This window comes from Saccostrea echinata, unplaced genomic scaffold, assembly GCF_033153115.1.
Source record: "Saccostrea echinata isolate AGI-Se365-2 ecotype Australia unplaced genomic scaffold, CSIRO_AGI_Sech_v1 ptg000015l, whole genome shotgun sequence".
Classification (NCBI taxonomy): Eukaryota; Metazoa; Mollusca; class Bivalvia; order Ostreida; family Ostreidae; genus Saccostrea; species Saccostrea echinata.
In genome coordinates, this window is record NW_026889764.1 from 16158182 (window position 1) to 16183786 (window position 25605).

A 25605-nucleotide genomic window follows, 5' to 3' on the forward strand; every position below is an offset into this window, starting at 1 on the left:
AATCTAAAGACTGTACATATGACATATGTTTAATATCCCTGAGGATTATCAATAATATCAATACATTCTCTTGCAAATCACAGCTAATCCTTTGATCCGGTAGTCTTGAAAATAATGTCAATACATTCTTTTGCAGTCATTGCTAATCGTTGATGCGATAGCCACCATGTACCTGCTACCTAGCTTTCTTTAAATGATTGAACCATTAAGTGAACATGAAAATATGTCTGAAAGTTTATTCCAAAATAACTCAAGAATATATGAAGAAAACACAGTTTTCTAGTGCGACGGCTTGAAAAGCATTAAATGTTTCTTACTTCATGTAATAATGTATTATTGGTTTGTCATTTCATCCAAAGTATTGCTAAGAATTTTTGAGATGCATTTATCCTTTGTTTTGTTTATGTTGTCAGCAAGCGATTCCTTTGAAATACCAAATTTGGTTCTATAATGTATACTAGACAAAAGATGCTTTACGAGACGTACATTTAAATGATCGACTGCAATATCAAGGACGGACCATCCTTGTTTGGTCCTCTTATACAGTTTTGCTTTGCAATTCAAAAGAATATCAACTATTTCCTCCTCACTTCCATCACCTTTCTTCTCAACCCCAATATAGTGTGCAGCCATCCACTTATTGTTTGTTGTCTCCTTATTTATTAGCCATTGGTTCTCAGGATCATCATAAAATATGTGGGCAACTTGCTTGCAGATTTTTACTTGTTTACTAGTGCATGCTATGTGCAGTACAGTTTTCTCTTCTTCTGTCAGAGAGGCAATGTCCATACCCTTTTCCAACAATAAATGAAAAATTTGTGTGTTTCCACCCTTGCTCGCATAATGAAGCGCATTCCATTTAAGGTTATCCGTGCAATTTAGGAGATCTTCAAAATGTTCAGTAATAAATGAAGCAGCTTCAAAATTCCCATACTCACATGCGATGTGTAGAGTTGTTTTCATTGTTTTTGTTTTAGCCATAATTAAGCTATCATTTTTCGATTTTAAAAGCTGTAAAACTTTTACATTATTTGAAAATGCTGCATAATGAGCAACATTCCAACCACATTCATCTTGTTTATCATTTTGTAGCATATTTTCATTCTCTATCATGCTTTCACAAAATTCGTATTTGTTTCTCATGATTGCAATATCTAACAAATTTAAGCCGTTTTTAGTTTTCGTTTTTAGATCAATATCAGTCTGTGTTAAGACAGAAAACATACTTAAATCACCATGCCATGCAACCCAATGGAATGGGTTGATTCCTTGAGATGTAGAAGTGGAATTATCCAGTAAAAGTTCCTTGTGTTTACTTATCAAGAATTCACTCATGTCTTTCTGTTGATATTTAATTGCGTAGTCCAGAACTGTCTGTCCTTGAAAACATCTAATGTCAAGTTGTACTTCATTACTGGTTCGTATTATTTCTTCGAGAATTGCAATAGACCCTTTGGCAGCATAATGCAATAAAGTACACCCAATTTCATCTCTTTGACATAAAATTTTATGTTTTCCTCTTTTAATAACTCTTGTGTCATTTAAATAATGAAACCCTATATATACTCCATTTTCACATTGTCTTTTTAAGAGGGCAAATAATTCGGAATCTTCAACTGTGAAATCGACGAAAATCCCTTTGTCATTGTCCACTAAAAACAATTGTTAAGGCAAATATCATTCACTCTAAAGTCAGTGCATTAAGATATCTTCAATTTCATGTCAATATAAAAACAAGAACTAAATACCAAATTTCTAATTCATTAATGCTATAAAAAATAATATTAATAAGAAGAATAATTTAGTAAAATTTAACTCAAGCGAAAAAGAAAAGCAATAAAAAAAATATTCAAAATCAATGGTAACTAATTAACGTACATTTATTAAAATATGAAATTATTTATCAAAAAAGAAATTTCAGTATTTTTAATTTCTTAAAATGGAATTTTAAAAGGTTGATGCCGCTGTCAAATAAAGCCTAGGTGAATTCTCCCCTGAAATGATTACTGCATATTAGTAAATTGTCTCGTAGGGGATGACTCTCTATTCATGAAATAAGAAGATAATGAACAGTATTCAATCTTGAAAGTCAAATGAAACGATACAAATTTGGAGCAGAGCAAACACGAACTTTAAAATTTAGAGATGGGGATGACTCTCTATTCATGAAATAAGAAGATAATGAACAGTATTCAATCTTGAAAGTCAAATGAAACGATACAAATTTGGAGCAGAGCAAACACGAACTTTAAAATTTAGAGATGGGATAAGGTGCCATGGAGGAGTGAGCACCCCCTGCCGACCGGTCACACCGGCCGTGTGCTCCTTGTCATGATCGGGGGAAAAAACGGAAAATCCGTAGACAGTTCATTGTATAAATATTGGCCTAACAATTAGTATGAAAAACGTCAGTCAGCATTTAACTCAATGATAGGTTGTGTGTGCTAACAAGGACAACGAAACTGTTGATATCCTTGTTTCATCAACTTGTTTATCAATAACCTGCCTCGTTTTAGAAATTGTTCATACCTAGAGCATGCTCTTGCGTATCGAATCAACAGAGAGACATAAACCCCATATGCAGGTGATAAGGGTATATTGCTACATAAGGAAGGAAAGTTAACGATTGAAAAGTTGAAGTCATCACATTTATCAGAAAGCTTTGTTGTTATGTTACCATTAACGTCTTTTTCTAGTAAAACATATTATAAGAAACCGATGCGTCAGACTCTGTGGTATCTTTTATTTCAAGCTCACTGGGATATATCGAGTCGACATAGGAAATGGAAGTAACTATTGTTAATTGATAATACGTCGTTGATATATCGGAATGTCGAGTTGAAGGCCACAGCACATGTTTTCTTTTTTCTCATGTAGAAGTTTTGAATACATTCTGCTTCATATGAATACAAAAATGGGTCTGCTAATAACGGGGCGTAATTGGCACCCATAGAAATTCCAACAGATTGTTGGAAGACCAGATCTCAAAAACTACATACATATTGCCAATCAGAAATTCAAACATCTTTTTAATATCAACTTCAAAGTACTTGTGTGTACAATCAGAATGCTTTTAAACAAAATAATTTTGCAAATGACCAATGACAAGGTAAGTATATTTACGAGTTCCATTTTTATTGAAAAAGCAGCTGTCTATGATATCAGTAAGTCTGAATTTCAATTTATCGTGGGGAATGGTTGTATAAAGTGTTGAAAATTCGTACGTTTTGGTGTTATTGGTTTTAGTAAAATTTTGTGATTTTAAATTTTCTAAAAGTTCCTTAAAATTTAAAAGTATCCATATTTGATTTACACCACTTCTCGTATATACTGTCGTACAGTACTCCTGAAGTTTCTCTTTCATTACAGTAACTATTTTAGTGAAGAGTAAAGAAAAGGGCTTGGTGGAACATTTACTGGAACCCGCTATGTATCTTTATTTGTAAGGATTTTTTATGAAGTTTAGAAACCCAGTAAAGCTATGGTAATTCAAATTCATTTTGATTGTTGGGAATATTAAAAATATCTAAAACGGACACATGATTTTGCAGAATTTACTCTTTAGAAAAGGAGCTATGGGTGTAAGTTGGATTTCCACATGCAAAATTAAATCCTAGTTCCTCTAAAATACAATTTAAATAATTGGCCTTACAAAAACAAAGACTATTTTATCATTCCCCATGCGTAAAAGATCAGCTTTCCGGAATTTTTACTATATAGAAAACGCTTACATTTATCAGGATAATTATTTGCTACTCGGAATTCAGCAAATTGATGTTATACGAGGGTAGTTCAATAAATAATGCAACAAACAGTATATCATAGTAAATGTAAATCTATTCAATTTTATTTTTTTCACAGCTGAAACGTTCAATGAAAGAGCTCCTAATAACAGAAAACCCCATGATTTTTCCTATTGTCCTCGCAAAGAAATTCACTTTCAAAGTATGCATGGTCACTACACTGAGCTGAAAACTGTTTAAAATGATCTCTGCCGAGAAGATGAACATGAGAGTGGAAATGAAAACTGCTTTTTTCATAAATCGCCGAAGAACTCATATTAAAGATATGATTTTTATACGTGGAAAGAAAAATCTTTGACGGTCTAAAGTTTTCAGATTGATTCAGAAATTCAGAAGTAAAAAGAAAGGAGAGTTAAAATATAAAAGTCAAACTGGTCGATCAAAATTTGAAGGGACACCAAAAATTACCGATGGTATGTGCAACATGATATATGAAAATGCCAGATTTAAATCCAGAAACATTGCCAGAACACTAAGCATTTAATCGTCATAACATGTTTCTGACAACGGAAATGAATATAATATTTCTATCAGATATGTGTCTTATTTTCTTAAAATAGTCTAAGAGAAAAATTTGCATTAAATGTGCCAACGGTCTTTTTGAAAACAAATATTTTAACAAAATAGAATATTTGTTAAAATCATGGAGATTATCATGATACAAAAGACAATTGATATACATGTTCTTGTAGGTCCTGTGTTGCGGAAACGCTCTAACAGTAACAACTGAAAAATTGATCCCAGATAGTTTTATTCAAAGATAATAATATCCAAACTATGATCTTTTGATTTTATGTAAAGTTACATCAGAGGCTGCGCATATAGTGTGTTTTGTATCTATTCACAGGTATTATAAAAAAATTGCACCAAAAAATGTCATTTCTTGTTCAATTTATTCTTTATAAAAATGATTGTAATTTAATTTATTTTTTGTCATATATTTGGATATTTTATTAGGAAAAAGACATGAATGGCAAACTTACACCGAATCTTTGTGAAAAACGTGATGACCAAATTTTCTTTCGCCAATTCCCTTATTTGTGTAGCAATATACAAGATTCAATGTCACCTGTATATAGAGTTTATCTCTCCCAGTTGATTCGATATACAAGAGTATGCTCTCTTAGTATGCACAATGTGCAAAACAAGGCAAGCTACTGAGATAAAAGTTGATGATACAAGGACATCAACAGTTTTGTTTAACATTTCGCAAATTATATGGTCGATACAATGACCTCGTAAGTAAATAAAATCTTTCTACTTTAAAGTATTATCGTACATGTTTGCCAATCCGGACATTATTAAGAAAATTATAGCATTTGTCTGCGAACTTTATGGAGAACCCTCAAACATCGCGGGTACGTTAAGGCAGTACACAGATCATATTTCGGCGAATTTAGACTTTTTTCGTAAAATGTAACATTGATAAATCGGAAAAGCCATAGATAAAACATTTACTATTATTATCCATTGTATAGACGTCATTGAGTCTTAGGCTAAAAGAAGCACTCCACTACGACGTCATCACGTGACGTCTATAAATAGAAAAATTGCCTTAATGAAAAAGTGAAAAGTTCAACACTACCCCGGGTATAATTGATTTCTTTTTGTGAAAATAATTATGTAAAAACATCACTGGACCATGAAAAGTGCTGCTAGAATCCTACTCTCCAAACACAGAAAAAAATATTCCAGAGTTTCGCATGAAACCTTACCAAAATTTTTACATTTTATAATTACGATCAAGGAATTATCATCAATTTATGTTAACCACACGATTCTAGCAGCACTTTCCAAGTACTATAGAATACAAGCTTTCGATACAAACAAAAAATATGTTTCACAGTATGCGGCGTAGTGTTGAACTTTTGCATCATTGTTGTTATAGAGCGACAGAGGAAAGGCTGATCGGGATTTCAAAGCACTGCCTGTGTTCATTACAAGAAAACATGATAAGAATATATCAGCGTACCTGATTCATAATCTTTAATTCCTTATGAATCACACATAACATCCAAGGTATATGCTTTAAAACTCCCATTTCATATATTTGTTTACATGAATTCTCGTCACGTTTCATTTTACTCGGCAAATATTTGATCAATAGTTATGACGTCATGGGTTTGGTATTTAGCCCCCGTGATAAATACTTAGCTATTTATACCACCCAAAAATGACATGAATTAGTTTATATTATGTTTTTGAATGATTCCATTCATTTCTTGGACCTTAAATTAAACTTTAAATATAGCAATTAAGAAATCATTATTTGTAAAGATCACGTCATACAGCTTACTATGACGTCATATTGTAAAGGCAAGTAGGATATCTCTGGGTGTAGCCTTAACATACCCGCGATGTATCTCATGTGTAAAAAAACAGAAGGAAGGCGTTTTTTAATTCTTACCTGACATATGAGTCTTAATATCGATTTGACGCTTGGTATCTTTTGATGTACTTCTATCGGTCAAATCTGTATTGTATACAGAAAATAAACATTATTCTATTCATGATTTTAATAGGTTTTCATATTTCATTAAATAAACATGTACATGTATGAACATGTAGTAATTTATAACGGTTCAAAGAAATTCTATATTAGCACCCCTAATCAAAAATAAATTTTCCATTAAAACTTCTTAGGACACATATCCTAGTTGATCCTTTCATATTGGATGCGATTTCTAAGTTGTCTTAAAATACTTTACCGACTTCCGTAAGAAAAAAATCAAAAGTACTATGACTCTAATGTATTTTATAGTAAATGAAAAATACATTTTTCCCTGTCGACTCAATCTAACTATCGGTGAAAAAATAGTACGTTACAATATATGTATATCCAGTCCAGTTTATCCATATTCATTTTCTACTATTGATAATTGACTGCAACCGGAAGTTAGATTTTTTCGATCCGCTTTATTTGAGGTATTAATTGACTTGTTTATGCTTCTTTAAGAGGCATGTGCAAGTACAAATCAGTGTTCATATTTAACTATTTCGGTGAAATGATTCATGGATGGCATTTATTTCAAAGTCTAAAAATCCCCAACAGATTCCGTGAGAATATTCAATAATATCTAAACTGAATAGGAAGTTCTTTGCCATAGTATATAGGTACAAGATTCTTCAGTATTTGAGTGAGTATATTTTTCCAATGGTAGAACAAATACATAACTTATATTTAAAAAAAAAAGATAACCTTCACTACGAAGATCTGGCTGCATATCTCCATTGGAAGAACCAACTAATGGAATAAATTCTGAATAAAAAAAAAAAATTACTATTATTATTTCATGTTGTAAAGGGCATTTCCTACAGTAAATACTTAATTCTGTCGAGAAAGAGACACTAGGCATTTTTTTTTATTTTTTCGACAGAGCTTTAATTCCTGACGATTAGACAATACATGCATGTAACACATACTATAACTCTAATTCAATGTCCTTAGAAAAAACAAGATGTGTTTGTGAAACACTGATGTCCCCGTATGGCAACTCATATCAAAACTTTTTTCAAATACAATTCAAATATGTTGGTACCCAAACTAAGGTCTTGTCTCGAGTTATATACCATTGAAATATGAAAACACTAGCAGCTACCTTGAATAGATATGGAAAAGGTTAAAGTTTTTCAAAAGTAAGTCAAACATCAAGTTCAAATGGATAAAAATTAATCGTGCCCAAGGAAAGGCCTTCTAACAATAAATACACATATGAAATATGAAAGCCCTGGCACCAACCGTTCAAAAGTTATGACCAAAGTTAAAGTCTTTCAAAAGTAGGTCAAACTCCCAGGTGAAAGGGTCAAAGTTGTTTGTATCCAAAGGAAGGTCTTGTCACAACGATTACATATGTGAAGTATGCAAGCCCTAGCACCAACCGTTCAAAAGTTATGGCCAAGTTTAAAGTTTTCCAAAAGTAGGTCAAACTCCAAGGTCAAAGGATCAAAGTTGTTGGTATCCAAAGGAAGGACTTGTCACAAGAATTACATATGTGAAGGACGAAAGCCCTAGTACTAACCGTTCAAAAGTTATGGCCAAGTTTAAAGTTGTTCAAAACAGGGTCAAACTCCAAGGTCAAGGTCAAAGTGTCAAAGTTTCTGGTATCCCAAGAAAGGTCTTGTCAAAAGGTATACACATGTGAAATATGAAAGCCCTGGCATCAATGGTTTAAAAGTTATGGCCAAGGTTAACGTTTTTTCAAAAGTAGGTCAAACTCCAAGGTCAAAAGGTCAAAGTTGCTGGTATCTGAAGGATGGTCTTGTCACAAGGTATACACCTGTGAAGTTTGAAAGCCCTAGCACCAACTATTCAAAAGTTACGGCCAAGGTTAAAGTCTGAAAAAATATTGCAAAAGTGGGTCACACTCCAAGGTCAAGGTCAAAAGGTCAAATTTTATGGTACCCAAGGAAAGGTCTTGTCACAAAGAATACACAGGTGAAATATGAAAGCCATAGCTCCAACCAATCAAAAGTTATGAGCAAGGTTAAAGTTTTTGCGGACATACAGACAACTAGACAGACAGACAGACGCACGGACGGACAAGGCGAAAACTATATGCACCCGAATCTTCGATTACGGGGCATAAAAATTCCGTTGTTATTAGCCTGTGCTTTAGCAAGATTTTCAATCTTCAACAAAAACTAAACTTGACTTCTTTAAATATTTCCCATAAGGATTTGAGGTTTAAATTAAATAAAACTTTGTTGATATGACCTTTGAACAATTGAGCAAAATCTCATCTTCTAACTCAGGGAAACTTTATTTTTATAGTAAAATCTTAAACTGTACTGATTATAAATTGCAGGATTACTTAAAGTTTCCTTTGAAAAAGCATGAAAGATAACAGCTGACAAAATTAAGAATCAGTGCACATTCACTATTCATTGAAACAGGTAGATGCTGTAAACCAATAATTCCTAAGGAAAAACGTTTATGCTATGCTTGTAAATTATTGGTTGAAAATGAAAAAATATTTTGTACTTTACTGTCCTGTGTATGACAATCTTCGATTTCAATATTGTGATATTTTTCATGATAAATTATACTGTGGTACTGATTCCATTAAAGAAATTGTTAACCCATGTGGTTATAATACTACAAAACGTTTACGTATCTACTTAGATAAATGCTTTATGCAGAGGAAACAATCCCAGAGTCTATAAGAAATTGTGTAAAATTGAATTGCATGCAATTATAATATTCTTCTTCTTTTTTCTGTTATCTGTCATTTGATTTCTATTTTTGACTGTATGCCAACATGGTGATGTCAATAAATTGAATTGAATTATTTTAAATTAAAGTGTTTATAGCTAGGTGGACGCTTATTTATACATGTCATACCTTGTAAAAGAATATACATATTCATAATTTTAAAAATGTACTCCTTTGCATGTCAAAAGATTTCATATGAATACATTGAAGATTTTTATAATGCATTTCAAATCCACTGTGTTAGCTTCTTGAATGCTTCGAGAACAAAATACACTCATGTATAGTATTGATTTTCATTCAATTTCATGCATTCGAAATTAAATAAAAATAAGAAAATATCTTCTTTTCTTCAAAAAAAAAAAAAAAAAAAAAAAAAAAAAAAAAAACACCAATACACACATATTTTTGTAACTAACCTTCTCTTTGTTTATCTGTCTTAACTTCTTCATCCCTATCTTCAAATGGTGGAAAGGAATCTGAATTAAAAGTAATTATATTTATTTTACTTTATTTTAATTTGTGGAAAAGGCTTTTCCATAGTGATGGCTTAAATTTTTAAAGGAAAATACACACAATTTTCGTTTTTCTTTATTTGACTGTTTCATTTTTTGATGATCATATAATAAGACATGTATGTGGTTATGTCTTGATTCGATATCCATTTGAAGGTAACATTACAATTATCCGTAGTGACCATGTGCTCTTTATTTCTGTGCTTTCTTTGTATGTAGGTCGTAGCCTACATTGCCAAAGGTCAAACATAGATTTGGTTTTCATCATTGATGAAATACTTAACTGAATTGTGTAATTTATTGATGCAGTAAAACTTTATTGAGTATAGGATTAAATAGTGGATACGCAAGTATTAAGATATCGTTAATTGATAATAACTTTTTAATTTTATCTAATTACCATAATACACGATTGATTGTAAGTAGTTTAACGTGCAGTTCGGGAATTTTTCTCGGTGAATTTTTACCGGTGAAGGACTTCAAATTTAGATCTATACTCGGCACTCAGGACCATTGAGCAGTGAAGGATCTTTATCGTGCCAACACCTTCGTGTCAAGGGTCCTTTATTTAAGGTCTCATCCGAAGGACTCGCAACTTTCACTCCAAAGTGCCGAGCATTTGGCGAAGGTACAGTTGCTGTCTATTTTTATCGTCTTAGGTCAGTCGCGGTTTGAACCAACGACCTTCCGATCATGGAGATTATCATAATACAAAAGACCATTTTTATTATCTAAAGTCAGTTTTATTTAAGATTGACCGGGAGATGTGAAAAAATATGGATATTCAATGTTTCTTCTTTAATTTACCCAGTAGCTATATATTTCATCCTGAAGAAGAGATAAATATTAGTACTTTTAATATATGTATGAAATCGGAAATAAGCTACAAATCCTTGGTTTAAAAGAAGCCAATGACTTACTTTGTTTATGAATCTTCAGACAAAGGATGACAAGAACTAAAATCGCTGCCGAAAGCAAAACAGAAATAGCGATAACCGCAACAGTTAAAGCTGTAACGGTGTTTTCTCAATTGGTTGACTGCTCTACTGGACAGGTACACTTTACCTTTTCTTTTTCAATCCTAAAAGTACAACACATATAACAAAATGTGGAACTTTTTGGAGGTAGGGTGTGTGAAGGGTTTCTGTCTTGATAGTTCTTACTTAATTCTAGATACATGTAAACATTGTCTCCTACAAAGACATGGGGATAGAGTTCAAACATTTTTTTTCTTAAAGAAGAGCAAATATAAAGGCATTCTATTGAATCAAATAGGGTTTATAATATTTTTTGTTAGATTATAGAAAAAACCAAATGATATGAAATAAAGAAAAACAAATCCTTCAGTTATTAAAGTGCATAAAGTTTGTGGAATTTTGAGGAAAATTTACCTGTGCATAAAATAAAATCATTTGACCTGACTTGTACTTACTGCGCTTGCATGAAGTAGCGTTTTTTCAAGCAACTAAGATCTGCTGCGAAGCAGTTTTCAGCAAGACTTAAACATGCTGGATCTGTAGGAAAACATTAAAATCATATGCAGAATGTAATTCTTCAGAAAAATATATTTTTAATACTTTTTTGATTTTTATTTACTTTGCACATTGACAACCTACATTTATAAATTTCATTGCTGAAATAATCCTTGTCAGGACAACCATAGCTGAAATGACCACACTTGACGTGGTTTAGAATTCCAGTATAGGCGAGTTCCAAACAATTCCCTAAAAGTATGTGCAATTTCAATGCATTTTATCTAACGTTCAATTATCAATATAATGGCAAAAATATAAACATTCTAGAAATTAAAAATTACCTTTTTGAAAAGGAATACGTCTCCCTCTCGGATAACAAAATTCTATAAGAGATGAGAAATTTTTATCAGGGACACAATGTTACCCATGTGTATCGTTGCAATTTAACCTAACAGATGCATCAGACAATTCTTTGGCATTCGTTGGACAGTTTTCTCTTGAATAAACGGGAAAATCATATCCTAATGAGTCAGTCATCTAAAAAATAAGAACATGAAGCATTAACATAATTGTATTAGATGTCAGTATATATATCACCAAACCCCATAACTCCGTCACTACCCTAACTGTGTCACTTTCGGGAAACTGTTTGTAACGAATGCGATTGTGACGTCATTTTTACATGCTGATATTTACAATCAAATGCCGATAAATTTTTACAGTCAAGTTTAAGAATGCGTCAAAAATGAATAACAATTACACGTGATATTATATATATATAAAATAAAAAAAACTTTAAAGCACTTTCTTGAAATATATCAACCATTCTACCGGCCTTCATCAGTCCTGTTCATTTAAATGCATAGCAACTAACATTGAACAACGTATAATGACGTCACAATCTACATAAAAGAAAGATAACGTCAAGAATAAAAATTGCACGAAAAACATCTGAAAAGATTGCGAAAGTTGCAATAATAAAGTAATTAGATGATACATATATGTGGACTCTAAATAGCGTAAAGTAAATTCTTACATAAAAATAAACATATGTACAAAATGTACACACACGCAAAACTGTTCTTTAACATTGTTGAGGGACAATAGTGCTCCCTTTTGTTTAAACCAAATGGTATATATTAAGTATTTAACATTTTCTTTTATAGATTTTCCCTATATTTCCGATAAATGTCATTATTGTACAGTTTTTCAATACCTATAATATTGTAATGTTTTAATGTGTGGAATTCTGAGTAAAAATGGGCAGCCACAGGGTCACAGAGTCATTGGTTTCTCTAGTAATGAGTGAGAGATTGAAGACATGTCTTCGGTATAAAGTCCCCCCCCCCTCCCATTTTCTCCAAAATACACAATCGTAGATAGATATATAGATAGATAGATAGATAGATAGATAGATAGATAGATAGATAGATAGATAGATAGATAGATAGATAGATAGATAGATAGATAGATAGATAGATAGATGGATGGATGGATGGATGAATGGATGGATAGATAGATAGATAGATAGATAGATAGATAGATAGATAGATAGATAGATAGATAGATAGATAAAATATCTTTACTGCCATTGTATATTCTCTGTTTTTCGCTCAAATAAATATAGAGACAGTTTGACTATTTTTATTTAATAAGAAAGTTCGCATAAAATTTCAATTGTAGCAATTACCTTTGTGTTGGCTAACTGTAGCGCAACGTACAGCAGAACATGTAACGCAGGCATATCAACACTGCTTAAAGTTCCCTGCAAACAAAATATAGTCCATTATGTAAGTTTCTTACTTAAATTTTCATGAAACCATTGGGATTAAAGGTTATTATTACAAAATAATATTTTTTTCATAAAACGAGATAAAACAAAGATGCTCCAAAAAATTCTTAATGTTTACATAAATTCTAGTTTAAAGATTGAAACTTGAAATACATTTCTATTTCACATAACCTTTTCAAATTTCATTGGTCTCATGATTAACACCAAAGTATGCAATTTATAATGACAAAAAGGGATGTTAAAAATCAGTTTAACACCTGTTGTCATTGCGGTAAGAAAGGAAATTATTAAGTATACATTGTTCGTGATTTTTTTTCTTCAAAGGAATCTTTTTGGAAACCACAGAGAAACCCACAGATGATTTCATATTATTTCAGTAAAAACTATAGTCGAAACCTGTTCCAGTATTAAGTTTCAGAAAGTATTTAAGTTTCTTTCAGAATAGTAATCAGCGATTCATACTATTCGAAAACGCTAGCTTAAAAAACCAAAACCCTTTGCTAGCACTCGGTAATTCGTCAGATTTCTTTGCTTTAAGATGATATCTATAGATGTATGTTATTTACATCGTTTAGTCGTTTCATTATTCTAAATCCCTAAGCGCTCGCTTTCCTTTCAACTAACAATTGTCTTTGGACTTATTTTAGTGGTACAAGTTAATATTAAGGAAGCGAAGAAGTCAATGAAGAAGTTCAAACTTGTAACGTTAATTAACTATAGTACATGTACATGTACGAAGGTTGTACAAAAATTCCGTGAACTGAGCTTATATTTAACAAACATTAAATTAAATGTATTTCTGTATTTTTTAGGTTGGACAAAGTAAAAACGGTTAAATCTCAATTTTCATTACTATTTGAGTAGTAAATACTTTCTTGTATGACTTAAGATATCATATACCGATTTTTCAATTGCAATTTTTGTGTGCCTTCTTACACCAGACAGTAAAATATTGAGTTTAAACAGGGTTCATTTCTGTAATTTCTCAATTTTTGTCCATAAATTCATTAGCTATTGTTAGTTTTATCTATGTACAAAGTTTAATTGTTTCATTTATAATACCGGCTCCTACAAAACTACGCTTGTCTATGGAATTTTGGGACAGCCCTCGTACATCCACATTTATGGGCAATATTAAACATGAGTCAGCGTTATCAACAGAAAACAAGCCATTGAGAACGGCTGCGTTAAGCAAATTGAAGGGAAGCAAACTCTACCGAGGGTCTGGAAGACTGAAACAGAGTCGTGGGATACGGAGTAATCAAGGAACAAGTCTTACCACGTTCAGCTTGACAGAAAAATGAGAGAGTGTGCAGTTCAACTATGACGAATACATCAGGCAAAGATGGGACACTTTAACATACAATTTTTATGTATCATAGAAAAATTTGATGGCAAATTGTCTTCACAGTTCGGAAAACATTTTTAAATGAATACATGCGAAGTAGTGAAAAGGGAATGTTTACTGCATTTGAACTAACGATACAATCACTTAGGAATGAGAAATATGAATTTTGAAGTCACTGTATAAGATACTGTCAGTGGAATCACGTGAAAACACGAAAATGGACACTTTCGTTGGTTCACTGGATAGTCCTGGCAAACGGGGGAAAAATGTACATAAAATTAGTCACAGCTAGTCACAGCTAAATATAAGAATTTAACGCAGTATATGTGATCCCAGCACACACTGTAGAGAATATAAGAAAAAGTAGTCAACTCGAATATTCGCTTCCAGATGTCTGGAACTGCAATGAAGAGCGAAGGATGAAAATGAATTTTGGAGAAGTCACAGTAGATATTCTTAGGAAGACATCGAACTTTAACTTAGGAAAGTTAGGAAAATTTATATACCTAGCTAACATAATTCAAAGACAATTCCTGTTACAGAATTAATACATTTAGCAACATGCACATGTAGTCACTACTTATGGCCTTCGTAAGATTCAATGACAAAGTGGAAATGAACTTGAAATATTCGAAAGGGAAATGGACTTCAGTAGCATCGATATATGGTGTAAGTATATTGTGTCCAAAAAAAAATAAAAAATAAAAAAAAACATGTGCAAAACTAATTACAAACAAAATTTTTCTCTACTACTTTTCATAGTTATAAAAAATAGACAGTATGTATCAGGTAAAAGGTAGTCATAGAAACATCTTGATACATGTAGTATACGTATTTATTACAAAATAATTCTGCACCAAGTAGATGTCTGTTTTTAATTTATAAACTTAGCTAATCATCGTATTTTAGTTTAATAGTAAACCCTTACATCTAATCTAAGCTTTTTCCAATCTCCGTTGAGATTCTCATTCAGAACCCCTATGTTTAGCATAATAAAAATCTCACAATGTCTCTCTCTGGAATACGTGCAATGTACTAAGACTTATGCTAGTGTAAAAAAAAATACCACACTGAGGAAAGCCATTGTGAGATTTGCCATCTCTATTCCAGTGCATGCACAGATTCCCGGATATCAGCGAGTCACATTATGTGATTTATAAGAATTATTTAAGAAATAAATAACAATGTTAAAAACTTCTCTGAGAAATGAACTTAGCTGGTCAGGTGATTACATGTAAATCCTGTGAAGTCCGAATTGCTTCTCAATAGATTTAATCAAGTACCAATCAAGTTCATTTCCTAGCAGCCGTTACGGTAGCCCAGCCGGGAGAGCGCTCGCTCCGTGATCGGTAGGTGGTGGGTTCGAATCACGGCCGCGACTTACCTAAGGCGATAAAAAAAATAGGTAGCAACTGTTCCTTACGCCAAGCGCTCGGCACTTTGAAGTGAAAGTTTCGGGTCCCTCGGATGAGACCTTAAAAACTGAGACCCCGTGTCATGGTAGGCGTTGGCACGATAAAGAACTCTCACTGCTCAATGGCCCTGAGTGCCGAGTAAAGGTATATTGAAGCCCTTTGCCGGTATATGATGACGTCTCTATATGAGTGAAAAATTCTCGAACGGGACGTAAAATAACATACAATCAATCATTTCCCAGTGACCTTTTTAAGTATTACACGAACGGCTCGCCGAATCATTATGTTGTGACACGCATTGACCAAGTAGTTATTTGGTTATGAAAGTTCGCCTAGCTAACATTGAATGTTAGCAGTCGAGTTCAGGAAATGTCTGTTTTTAATGATAAAACGAACAGTGATCGGTATTGAGAATATTCTTACTATTGTATGTGTGTGTGACGTCGAAAGCAGTGGTATCGTTTGTTTCAATTCACATACCTTTAAAGGAATTTTGGGTTTTAAAGAAAGGTATTTTAATACTATTATTTAAGCCATTCCTCACACATATCTAATGGGCATCTGTTGATTGAAAAAGAATATCCATTTGTTTCAATTATTTTATGTTTTGTCATGTTTTGTCATCGCTATCAAGGTAGAAATTTCGAAACTAGTCTCACTGTGACATGAATATGTAGGCAAGATATCTTTCCGTATGAGTCGGTGACACTATGACCTCAAACCCCTGATAAGTTCATACAGAATTTTCAAAAGTTCATCTAATGAAAATATTTGCAAAATAATGTAAGTACATACACATAGTTAAATGTACAAATTACTATGCAAAAGTCACCCATTAGTTAGTGGTATGCATCCATCAACAAAGTTTCAGATATTACAGAGGACATAGACATAAAACAACACAACCAGTCCTAATTATCATGAATTCATTATAAAATATAACTTTACAGGGCCTGATATTTAAAGACAATGTGACGTTTTCAATTTGTATGAAATATGCATGAATATATGAATAAGAAATACATGAAACGACATACATATTTTGTCTCTTAATTCATGTGTTTACAATTGATATAAAGATAGAAGAATAAATGTAGAAGTGTATACACCCCAATCAAAAGGTGTAAGAATAAATATAAAAGTGTATACACTCCAATCAATAGGTGTAAGAATAAATGTAAAAGTGGTACACATACCAATCAATAGGTGTAAGAAGGTAAATGGGACTAAAAAAAATAAACGATTATGTACAAGCTAATTTAAGACAAACCAAACGATAACATAGGCATTAAATAATCAAATTAATCAGCTATACATTTATACAGTAAAGCAATTGACAGGAACTTATATTCCTTAAGTTTAACTATCTCTTCTTTCGTTTGCACCATACTGTTACTTAAGTTAACTTTAAATCGTGTCTAAACATTGCTATTTGATCCACAAGGACACAAAAGGCGGATTTCAGTAGGTTATTGATATGATGATAACTTAATGTAAATATTTACAAGTTAGAAAATGTATACGCCAAGGACATCTTTATTGAAATTCAAAATACAACTATAACAATGCCAAAATTGTTATCTTATTCAAGGATATTCAAGGATATTGCAAATAATTTTGAAGAAATATTTATTACAAATATAGAATAGAGTTTATATTCTTGCAAAATGTTTGAAAAAATCTTCCAATTCGTGTAGTATCATTACCTATGGCTTCAAGATTTAATGATAAGTGACCTTGAACTTGAAGTATTTGAAATGGAAAGACCTCATAAAATCGATATTCGGTATAAGTCTGATAACACAAAACAAAATCCTGTTTATTAAAATTATGAAGAGACTGAAACTAATTTTAAAAAAATAGACTTCCTATTATTTTTGGTTTTGAAATAAAGATACTAGGTTTCAGGTTGAAGGTAGTTATTGAAACATCAATTATGACGTTTGACGGCATTACAGCTTTAATAAGCGGAACATTAAAACACGTCAAGAAAAATGAACAAATATAATTATATAGAAACAACAAATTAATTAAAGAAATTTTGTACCGGAAAACAAACAAGTATTGATTCTACAATAAGGTGATGTTATGAGGAATCAATAAACAGTCCAGGTTTATTGAATATTCTGAGTATATTGTTCTAATTGCCTTTATATTAAGGAAATAAAAGTACAAGTGCAGACATGCCCAATCTATACGTGTTAAAGGTCGGTAATGGTGACAAAATAGTAATAAAACAATTATTGGTTGACAAACCTTTAAAGAGAATCAGAACATATTCGGCATTAAATAAATAAAATTAATCAAATATACTTTATAAGTAAACATAGACAAGCATTTACTTACATTTACTAAAGTTTATTTTCTCTTCTATCGATATAATGCACAATGCTGTAAGTTACCTTTAAATCATGTCTATACTTATCATGCTATTTTATCTGTGGTGCACAAGGAAGCACAAGTGGATTCAGTTATTGATATGTTAGTAAGCTAATGTAAAGAATACACGATAGATATTGTATATACATGTATATGAAACCTATCTTTCTCTTTAATTCAAACCACATCTGCAACAATGCAACAATTACAAAGAGTTATTTACTCACAACCATGAATTTGAAAATTCACAATTGTATAGAGATAACTTAATCTTCTATTTAAATCTGAACACGATTCGTAAAAGGGAGATCTATGTTTGTCCGCCATTTTTCTCTGCATTTTCTGTTAGCTGTTAGCCCTACCTAAGCCGTTCATCTGGACTCGAGTCCGTGTAATCAGTTTTCACCGGTAAGGACGGACCTATTCTACATAGCTATTGTAAAACTTTCGGCAATTAGAGTAGCATAAGAGTTGCATAAAAATAGAAAGTTTTGGAATTTATAAATCTCGGGAGGGGGGGGGGGGAAGCGCGTAGGATAACAATAGCAAACAGATGCTGGGCATGGGTGCAGTGTGGACTTTTCACCGCTGATACGAAAATTTATAACTTGTTTATAAGATGCTAGTGTAGTCAAGAATGATGGTATAACCATTTAAAGAGTTTGAGGCGAGGGACCAGAGAGGTCATGTGTCTGTATAAATTATCTGCAAGGAATAAAATGTGGGTGAATAAAAAAATGACCAAACACATATTTATGAACCTGCACTAAACATGCTGAAATACAGGCAATGAAAACAGATTTCTATGTCTCAGCATATGTCTTTAGATAGTGTCTAAATATCTGGCAAATATCTCATTGATATCTCAATTCACAAAAAGTTACGCCCAAAAATGATGCTAAAAATGTCAGGAGTGCAACACCTTTTTGTGACATTTTGAAAACTCAATATTTTTTTGAAGATCTGTGGAAAAAATAATAATGGTTTATGTTGGAAATAAAGACTTTCCTGATAATATTCAAAGTATTTAGAGAATTGGAAAAGTTTTCAGTGTTGCAAATGAGACAAATGGTTACAGAAGATTTTTTAACAAGACAAATCAAAACTGCTTCAATCAAAAATGTCCCGGAAAATGTCTTATTGTCTAATTTTAGACAATTTTCAATTTTCGGATAAGAAGTGCACACGCGACACTCATCATATTGTAAGATATTAGTGTGCAGGGTATATCTAATAACTGGACAAAACTAGGTGAGTGTCCTTCATGCACTTCAATTTCTAAACATCGATTTATAAATTACACCCTCTTATATTTTCCCCTAAGCCTAATGTTTAAGCATTTGAGGGTGCATCTAAGTGTATGTCAGCTAAGGTTTGAATTCATCTCATATTAACTTTTGAAATATTGATAACAACAAGAGGCCTAAGGGCCTAAACGGTCACCTGAGTATAATACAGCACTGAAAAGGATCCATAGAAGAAAACAAAATCAACTGATAGACGAAACAATGTTGCCCAAGAATTTCAATAATCTGGTAAAAATACCCTAAGGCTTGCTTATTGTAACGTGTTAGACCCGAATGATCACCTTAGGATCATACTTGGTTTTCCCAAGTCTTACAGGGATGATGAACGCAAAGTATACAAATATAATGGACACTTGCCTATTGTGTAAGGTATTCAATATATACAGATATGTTTTTGTCACTTGCCTAGTGCTACAATTCAGTACACACTGACTTGGATATACAACATGGCTATTTGCCACGTGTCACAAATTACAATAAGTCACCCTGACTCTCTGTGGTTTTTTATTTACTTTGATAAAGTATCAAACAACTTTCCCAGTCTCTTGTCAACCATGACGCTACCTGTGACAATAACTCATCTACTGTCAAACAGAACACCACAGTGTAAACATACTATGTACAATTACAACTTTTGCTAAATATATAGATAATCTTTAATTTATGTCAATTTTTTATATTGCTTTCCAGGTTAAAATCTGACTTTGAGAATGCTTTGCTCATTTAAACCAAACATTTTTTTTGTTTCTATATATATATATATATATATATATATATATATATATATATATATATATATATATATATATATATATATATATATACATTCTTTCTTGTATTCTTATTCAATCAAATAACCTCTTAATTAAATTATATACAAGGATTTCTTGATTAACAACATCTAGCAAAGGGGAGTAACTGTCAGTTGCTTCACTTATTATAATTTGTACTCTGTTTGTCTCCTAGATACCCAGGAGCAAAGAAAAGGCACCTTTAATTATAATTTTATTTAATACATTTGCATTGATAGTATTGCATTTAGTTTGTTTGCTTAGTATTCAGGGGCGAAGAGAAGACTTTCAAAGCATTAATGCATTTTTGCTAATTAATCAATAGAATCCCACCCAAGCACAAGAACCCCTGACCCTGGTGCCATGAAATTCACAATTTTGGTAGAGGCACCTTTTTTTTTTTAATCAGAACTATGTATTTAGTTTGTTTACTTATGAAAATACTATGGGGCAGAGGAGAAGATTTTCAAAAAATTGATGCATTTTCACTATATAATCATTATATCCACGCCCTATCACCAGAAACCCAGACCTTTTGACCATGGAATTTACAATTTTGGAAGTGGCACTCTTCCTCATCAAACCTATGTCATTAGTTCATTTGCTTAATACCCAGGAGCAGAGGAGGAGATTTTCAAAGAATTGGTGCATTTTCACTATATAATCATTAGCGCCCTAACACCAGAACCCCTGACCTAGGATCCATGAAATTCACAATGTTAGAAGCGGCACTTTTCCTCATCATAACTATGTACTGAGTTCATTTGCTTGATACTCAGGAGCAGAGTAGAAGATTTTCAAAGAATTTTCACTATATAATCATTAGAGCCCCGCCCTAACACAAAATCCCCTGACCAAGGGTCCATGAAATTCACAATTTTGAAAGAGGCACTCTTCCTCATCATAACTATGTACTTTGTTTATTTGCTTAATACCCAGGAGCAGAGGAGAAGATTTTCAAAGAATTGATGCATTTTCACTTTATATCTTTAGATCCCCGCCCTAGCACCAGAACCTCTGACCGAGGAGCCATGAAATTCACAATTTTGGAAGTGGCACTCTTCCTCATCATAACTAATGTAGTTAGTTTATTTGCTTGATACCCAGTAGCAGAGGAGAAGATTTTCAAAGAATTAATGCATTTTCACTATATAATCATTATATCCACGCCCTAACACCAGAAACCCAGACCTTTGGGCCATGGAATTCACAATTTTGGTAGTGGCACTCTTCCTCATCAAACCTATGTAATTAGTTCATTTGCTTAATACCCAGGAGTAGAGGAGAGGTTTTTCAAAGAATTGGTGCATTTTCACTATATAATCATTAGAGCCCGCCCTAACACCAGAACCCCTGACCCAGGGCCATGAAATTCACAATGTTGGAAGTTACATAGAATTTAACAACAGAATTCATTTAGAGCCATTGTTATGTGCGTCTGCTAGACTTCAGTATAGAAAGAAATCATTTTTGCTTGTAGAATTCGTTTATTTTGATGTAATCAGTCAGCATGTCCTTAGAACGAATACTAACCTTAAGCTTGCCCTTGATAACATTAATCAGACAGAACCGCAGCTTAGAGACTTACTGTCTTTACAAAGTATAATTTCTTTCATATGATTATAAAACTTAACTTGTGAACGTATCTCTACTCCTTGTTTACACATGTACCTACCTACGTAAGGTGAATTTATCCTCTTCCTGGCGTATGATGCATAATTTTGTTAGGTATTGATTTTGATTCCAGCTTTAATCGATTAGTGTCACGTATTGCAGTAACGGTTGCAACCAAATGACTTTTTATTATGCATGTTCTTTCACTTAAATTATAGCATGTATTTTTACACTTTTTTCGTAATTAAATGATGTAAACTTGTGAAAAATCAAAATTATACTCGATTTATTACATGAAATATTTAAAACATGAAATTATAGCATTTTGTTGTATTGAATATTCGAAAAGAAATTACTTATCAAAAGATTCAATGATACTAGTAGATTTTTTGTTGCTTATAGATATGATATTATTAAAGATTCTGGCTGGAACATTTAAGAGATAAACCCACGAAATGCTAATTACTAGTTATAAGATCACTTTTATTTGTATAAATTTCATTAAAGATGACTGTCATTCCCCTATGTTAAACATTTTCATGATAAGTCCCAGATCTAGGAATAATACAGTAAAGAAACAGAGGCATGGTTTATTTCATGTTAATAATAATAAAAAGGTTCTTCCAATAAGTATATAGGACTGTCCTTTATCATGGCTAAAACGTTGTCGATTGTATTCAAAAACTATACAAAATCTGCAATATATCCGGAGAAGGTTCCTTTATCTACCTACTTACTTTTGTTGTACTCTCAGTACAAGATGTCGCCGTGTTACTAAATTACAGGTTTATATGTTTTTCATACAAGACTAGTTTTACAGTAGAATAATGTTGACACGGGAGGACAACCATACCCGTGGTTCAATATTTAATGAATTTATGCAGACAATAAATGAACAAACAGAACTATTAATCAAATGTACGGAAGCCGGTTGGTGCCAGGTAGAAAAAATATTTTATCTGGCGGCCGCCAGATAACTTTCTGGCGGCCGCCACATACATGTAAATAACTGGCGGCCGCCAGAAAATTATTTGGCGGCCGCCAGATAAAATATTTTTCTACCTGGCACCTACCGAATTCCGTACAAATGATTGTTGATAACGGTTAAAAACTTACCACAAATGAGCCAGTTTCTTGTCTATCAAATCCTCCAGGCACGTGTAAGGTAGAACCAAGAAATCTAATTATTATAAATTTTTACACACATATGAATAATACATGTATGTAAAAATCACAGTTTTACATGTAAGCGAGTAATTGATCCTGCTATTATAATTCCATTTATTTCAAATGCCAAATTATCAACAGCTATTACCAACAATGTAATGTGCATCTTTTGGAGATTTTTGCAGCACATATAGGAAAGCTATCATGTTGGTGCCAGATCTATTTATAACTGTTCTTTGGAAATGTTGAGTTTCTGTGATGAGGCAGTCTGTACCTCTCGTTTTGAAACATAATCATACGCTGCTTACATTTGTTATGTAACAGTAAGGTGAGTTATTTTGTCTGTCTTCATAACTTTGTTCACACACAGGGATGCTCATTTCACCAACATAAAAAACATGTTTCTTTAACATGTGTCATGTACCTGTAAGTGATGAATTCAATACCTATGACTAAAGAATTGTTTTCGTCCTCCACTTGCAATTCATTAACATTTTTTTTATTGATATCAGAATGGTTTTGTTATACTAGCACTTACATTGCGTGAAAAAAGGACCAACCATGGGACAGATTGTTTAGATATCTGATAAAAAAAAAACTAAAATATGAAAGAAATAATATAAATCAACATTTTCATACAGCTTTTTTGTGTTTACAATGATAACAATAATACGTGTAAGTCATTTGACAATTTTATATTATTACTTTACTCGGCAGGAATTCTAATCGCTTGAATTCTTACAAATTAATGTTCATTATGGCTGTTCTGAAAGGCTTTAAACATCAATTAGATAAGTGGAGGGTATGCGCATCACTTTGGTCTTCGTAAAAATTAGGAAGCATCTAAGAATCGACCTCCAGCTTTCAGATTTCAAATTAAATACGATAATGAATAAAATCTGCGCAATATTGTTTCATGAATAAAACCGTAAAGGATTGGACAGATAATGAATTTAAGGACAGATTCCAGACAAAAACGCAAAATTTGAATCACAAATTTAGATGAAAGAGACCAAAGCATCTGAGTAACCAGGTCGAGATTCTTGAGCATATGTGAGTATAGAATCATTATGGTGCTTTGCAAAGCTCACAAACAAGAAATATATAATTGTAGAAGAATCTTCTGTGAACGAACATGCACTTTTCTAAATCTTCGATATTCAAATGAAAACTACATGTACATTGTACGTACTAGGTATTCTCTGTGACCTTCACCATACGTATCTTCCAAATAAGAATACTTTGTTTATCAAAAGATTATCCACAAACAGAAATGTATCATTCACGAATGTTTAGGCATCCAATGATGCTTTTTAATATAATTAATCAGTGTGGATTTTTCTTTATCCTTAGTGGTTACAATAATGTTCAGCTTTAATAATGTGTACTCGTTCTTAACGATTTAATCAAAAGGTAGGAGATGGAAGTATTATTCATTATATATTTTATTAAAATGATTTTTTTTTGTAATGTTAAAGAGATATATCGACACAAATAGTGGAATACTGAAAACAATGGTAAGATTTTTTGCAAAGCTAATGCCAATTTTGTTCAGTTCTCAAAAGTAATAGGATTCATAAAATCGCAAGGTTCGCAGCCTAAAAAATATCTTTTACTGCGAAAAAAACATCAGTGGTTAGCCCATTAGATATTAAATAAAAGTCAGGTGACGTTGACATACACGAAAACAACGATGGGGTTGAAACAACCCAAATGATATTTTTTCCCTGGCACTTGTATAGTAACTTGTATTGCATTCTTTGCTTCCTGTACAATGCAGCTTGTCAAAACTTTGCTATGTTTATGTTTTCTTTAATCTTTCGATTCATGATACATATACCATTAACGAAATATATATAGGATCTCCCATGATTTGTAGTTGGATATTATTTTTATCCAACGAGTTGTGTGTTTTTTATCCCCGAGCCTTGGCGAGGGGATAAAAACACACAACGAGTTGGATAAAAGTCATATCCAACTACAAATCATGGGAGACTCTTTTTATCCCATGTTTAATACTTCAAACGAATGTTTTACACTGTTTTATACAGGACTCCACTTCATTTCACTTCATCACTCTAACACAAAAACCATTGTGACGTCACAACTGCACTAAACTGTGGAATATGAAAAAATTATCCAATGAGTCATATCCACGGGATAAAGGGGTAAACATGGGATAAATGATTATAATTCATTGTGTCTCTTAACGAAATGTATTAGAAGTGCAGCTTCCTGTTTAATAATGTTATACAGGCCCGTAGGAAGCAATTTCAGTTGGGGGCCATCACTACCAAGCAAAAATTTCTTGACAAGCGAAAAAAGGTCATCCAACGTTATTATTGAAGGGGCACAAGCATAAAGTAGCTATGATTTCTATAGTACACTATATATCAACAAAATTATTGGAGGGCACCCCCTTCCCCTCACCCGTTTCCTACGGCCATGTTTTATATACAGCCTTGTTCAATTTTTAAATTGCTTTATGATATATATTTATGATACATAGCCAACTGTCGATATGAGTATTTGTTGGTTGCAACATGCAAGACATATTAATGATTGATGACATAAATTCCACTAATGTTATAAATACAATGTATTGTGTTTTAGATGACTTTTAATCATAAATTTGTATCATTGGCTGACACATTAGTGGATGACAATGCCATCCAAAAATGACACAATGGATGTTTAACAGAATTGCTGATATATAAATAAATACAATTATATCACTCATGTATCACATACAAAATAAGATGAAACTATATATAATAATAATATAGATAT

General features: G+C 32.3%; 1 protein-coding gene and 1 long non-coding RNA gene across 2 annotated transcripts; both read right to left on the reverse strand.

Moving 5' to 3' along the window:
- Positions 1–291: 291 nt before the first annotated feature.
- LOC133187586 (putative ankyrin repeat protein RF_0381) lies at positions 292–11031 on the reverse strand. The gene is made up of 6 exons (XM_061323008.1): positions 10960–11031; positions 10448–10608; positions 9432–9491; positions 7003–7062; positions 6211–6276; positions 292–1652 (listed from the first exon to the last, which is right to left on the reverse strand). Exons 4-6 carry the CDS (start codon positions 7025–7027, stop codon positions 334–336), a joined length of 1410 nt encoding a protein of 469 aa, XP_061178992.1. The 5' UTR covers positions 7028–7062; positions 9432–9491; positions 10448–10608; positions 10960–11031; the 3' UTR covers positions 292–333.
- Positions 11032–11149: 118 nt separating this feature from the next.
- On the reverse strand, positions 11150–22985 carry LOC133187599 (uncharacterized). Its single transcript, XR_009721217.1, has 4 exons — positions 22765–22985; positions 12693–12767; positions 11344–11539; positions 11150–11251 (listed from the first exon to the last, which is right to left on the reverse strand). It is a non-coding gene; the product is annotated as an uncharacterized LOC133187599 (long non-coding RNA).
- Between the last annotated feature and the right edge of the window lie 2620 nt (positions 22986–25605).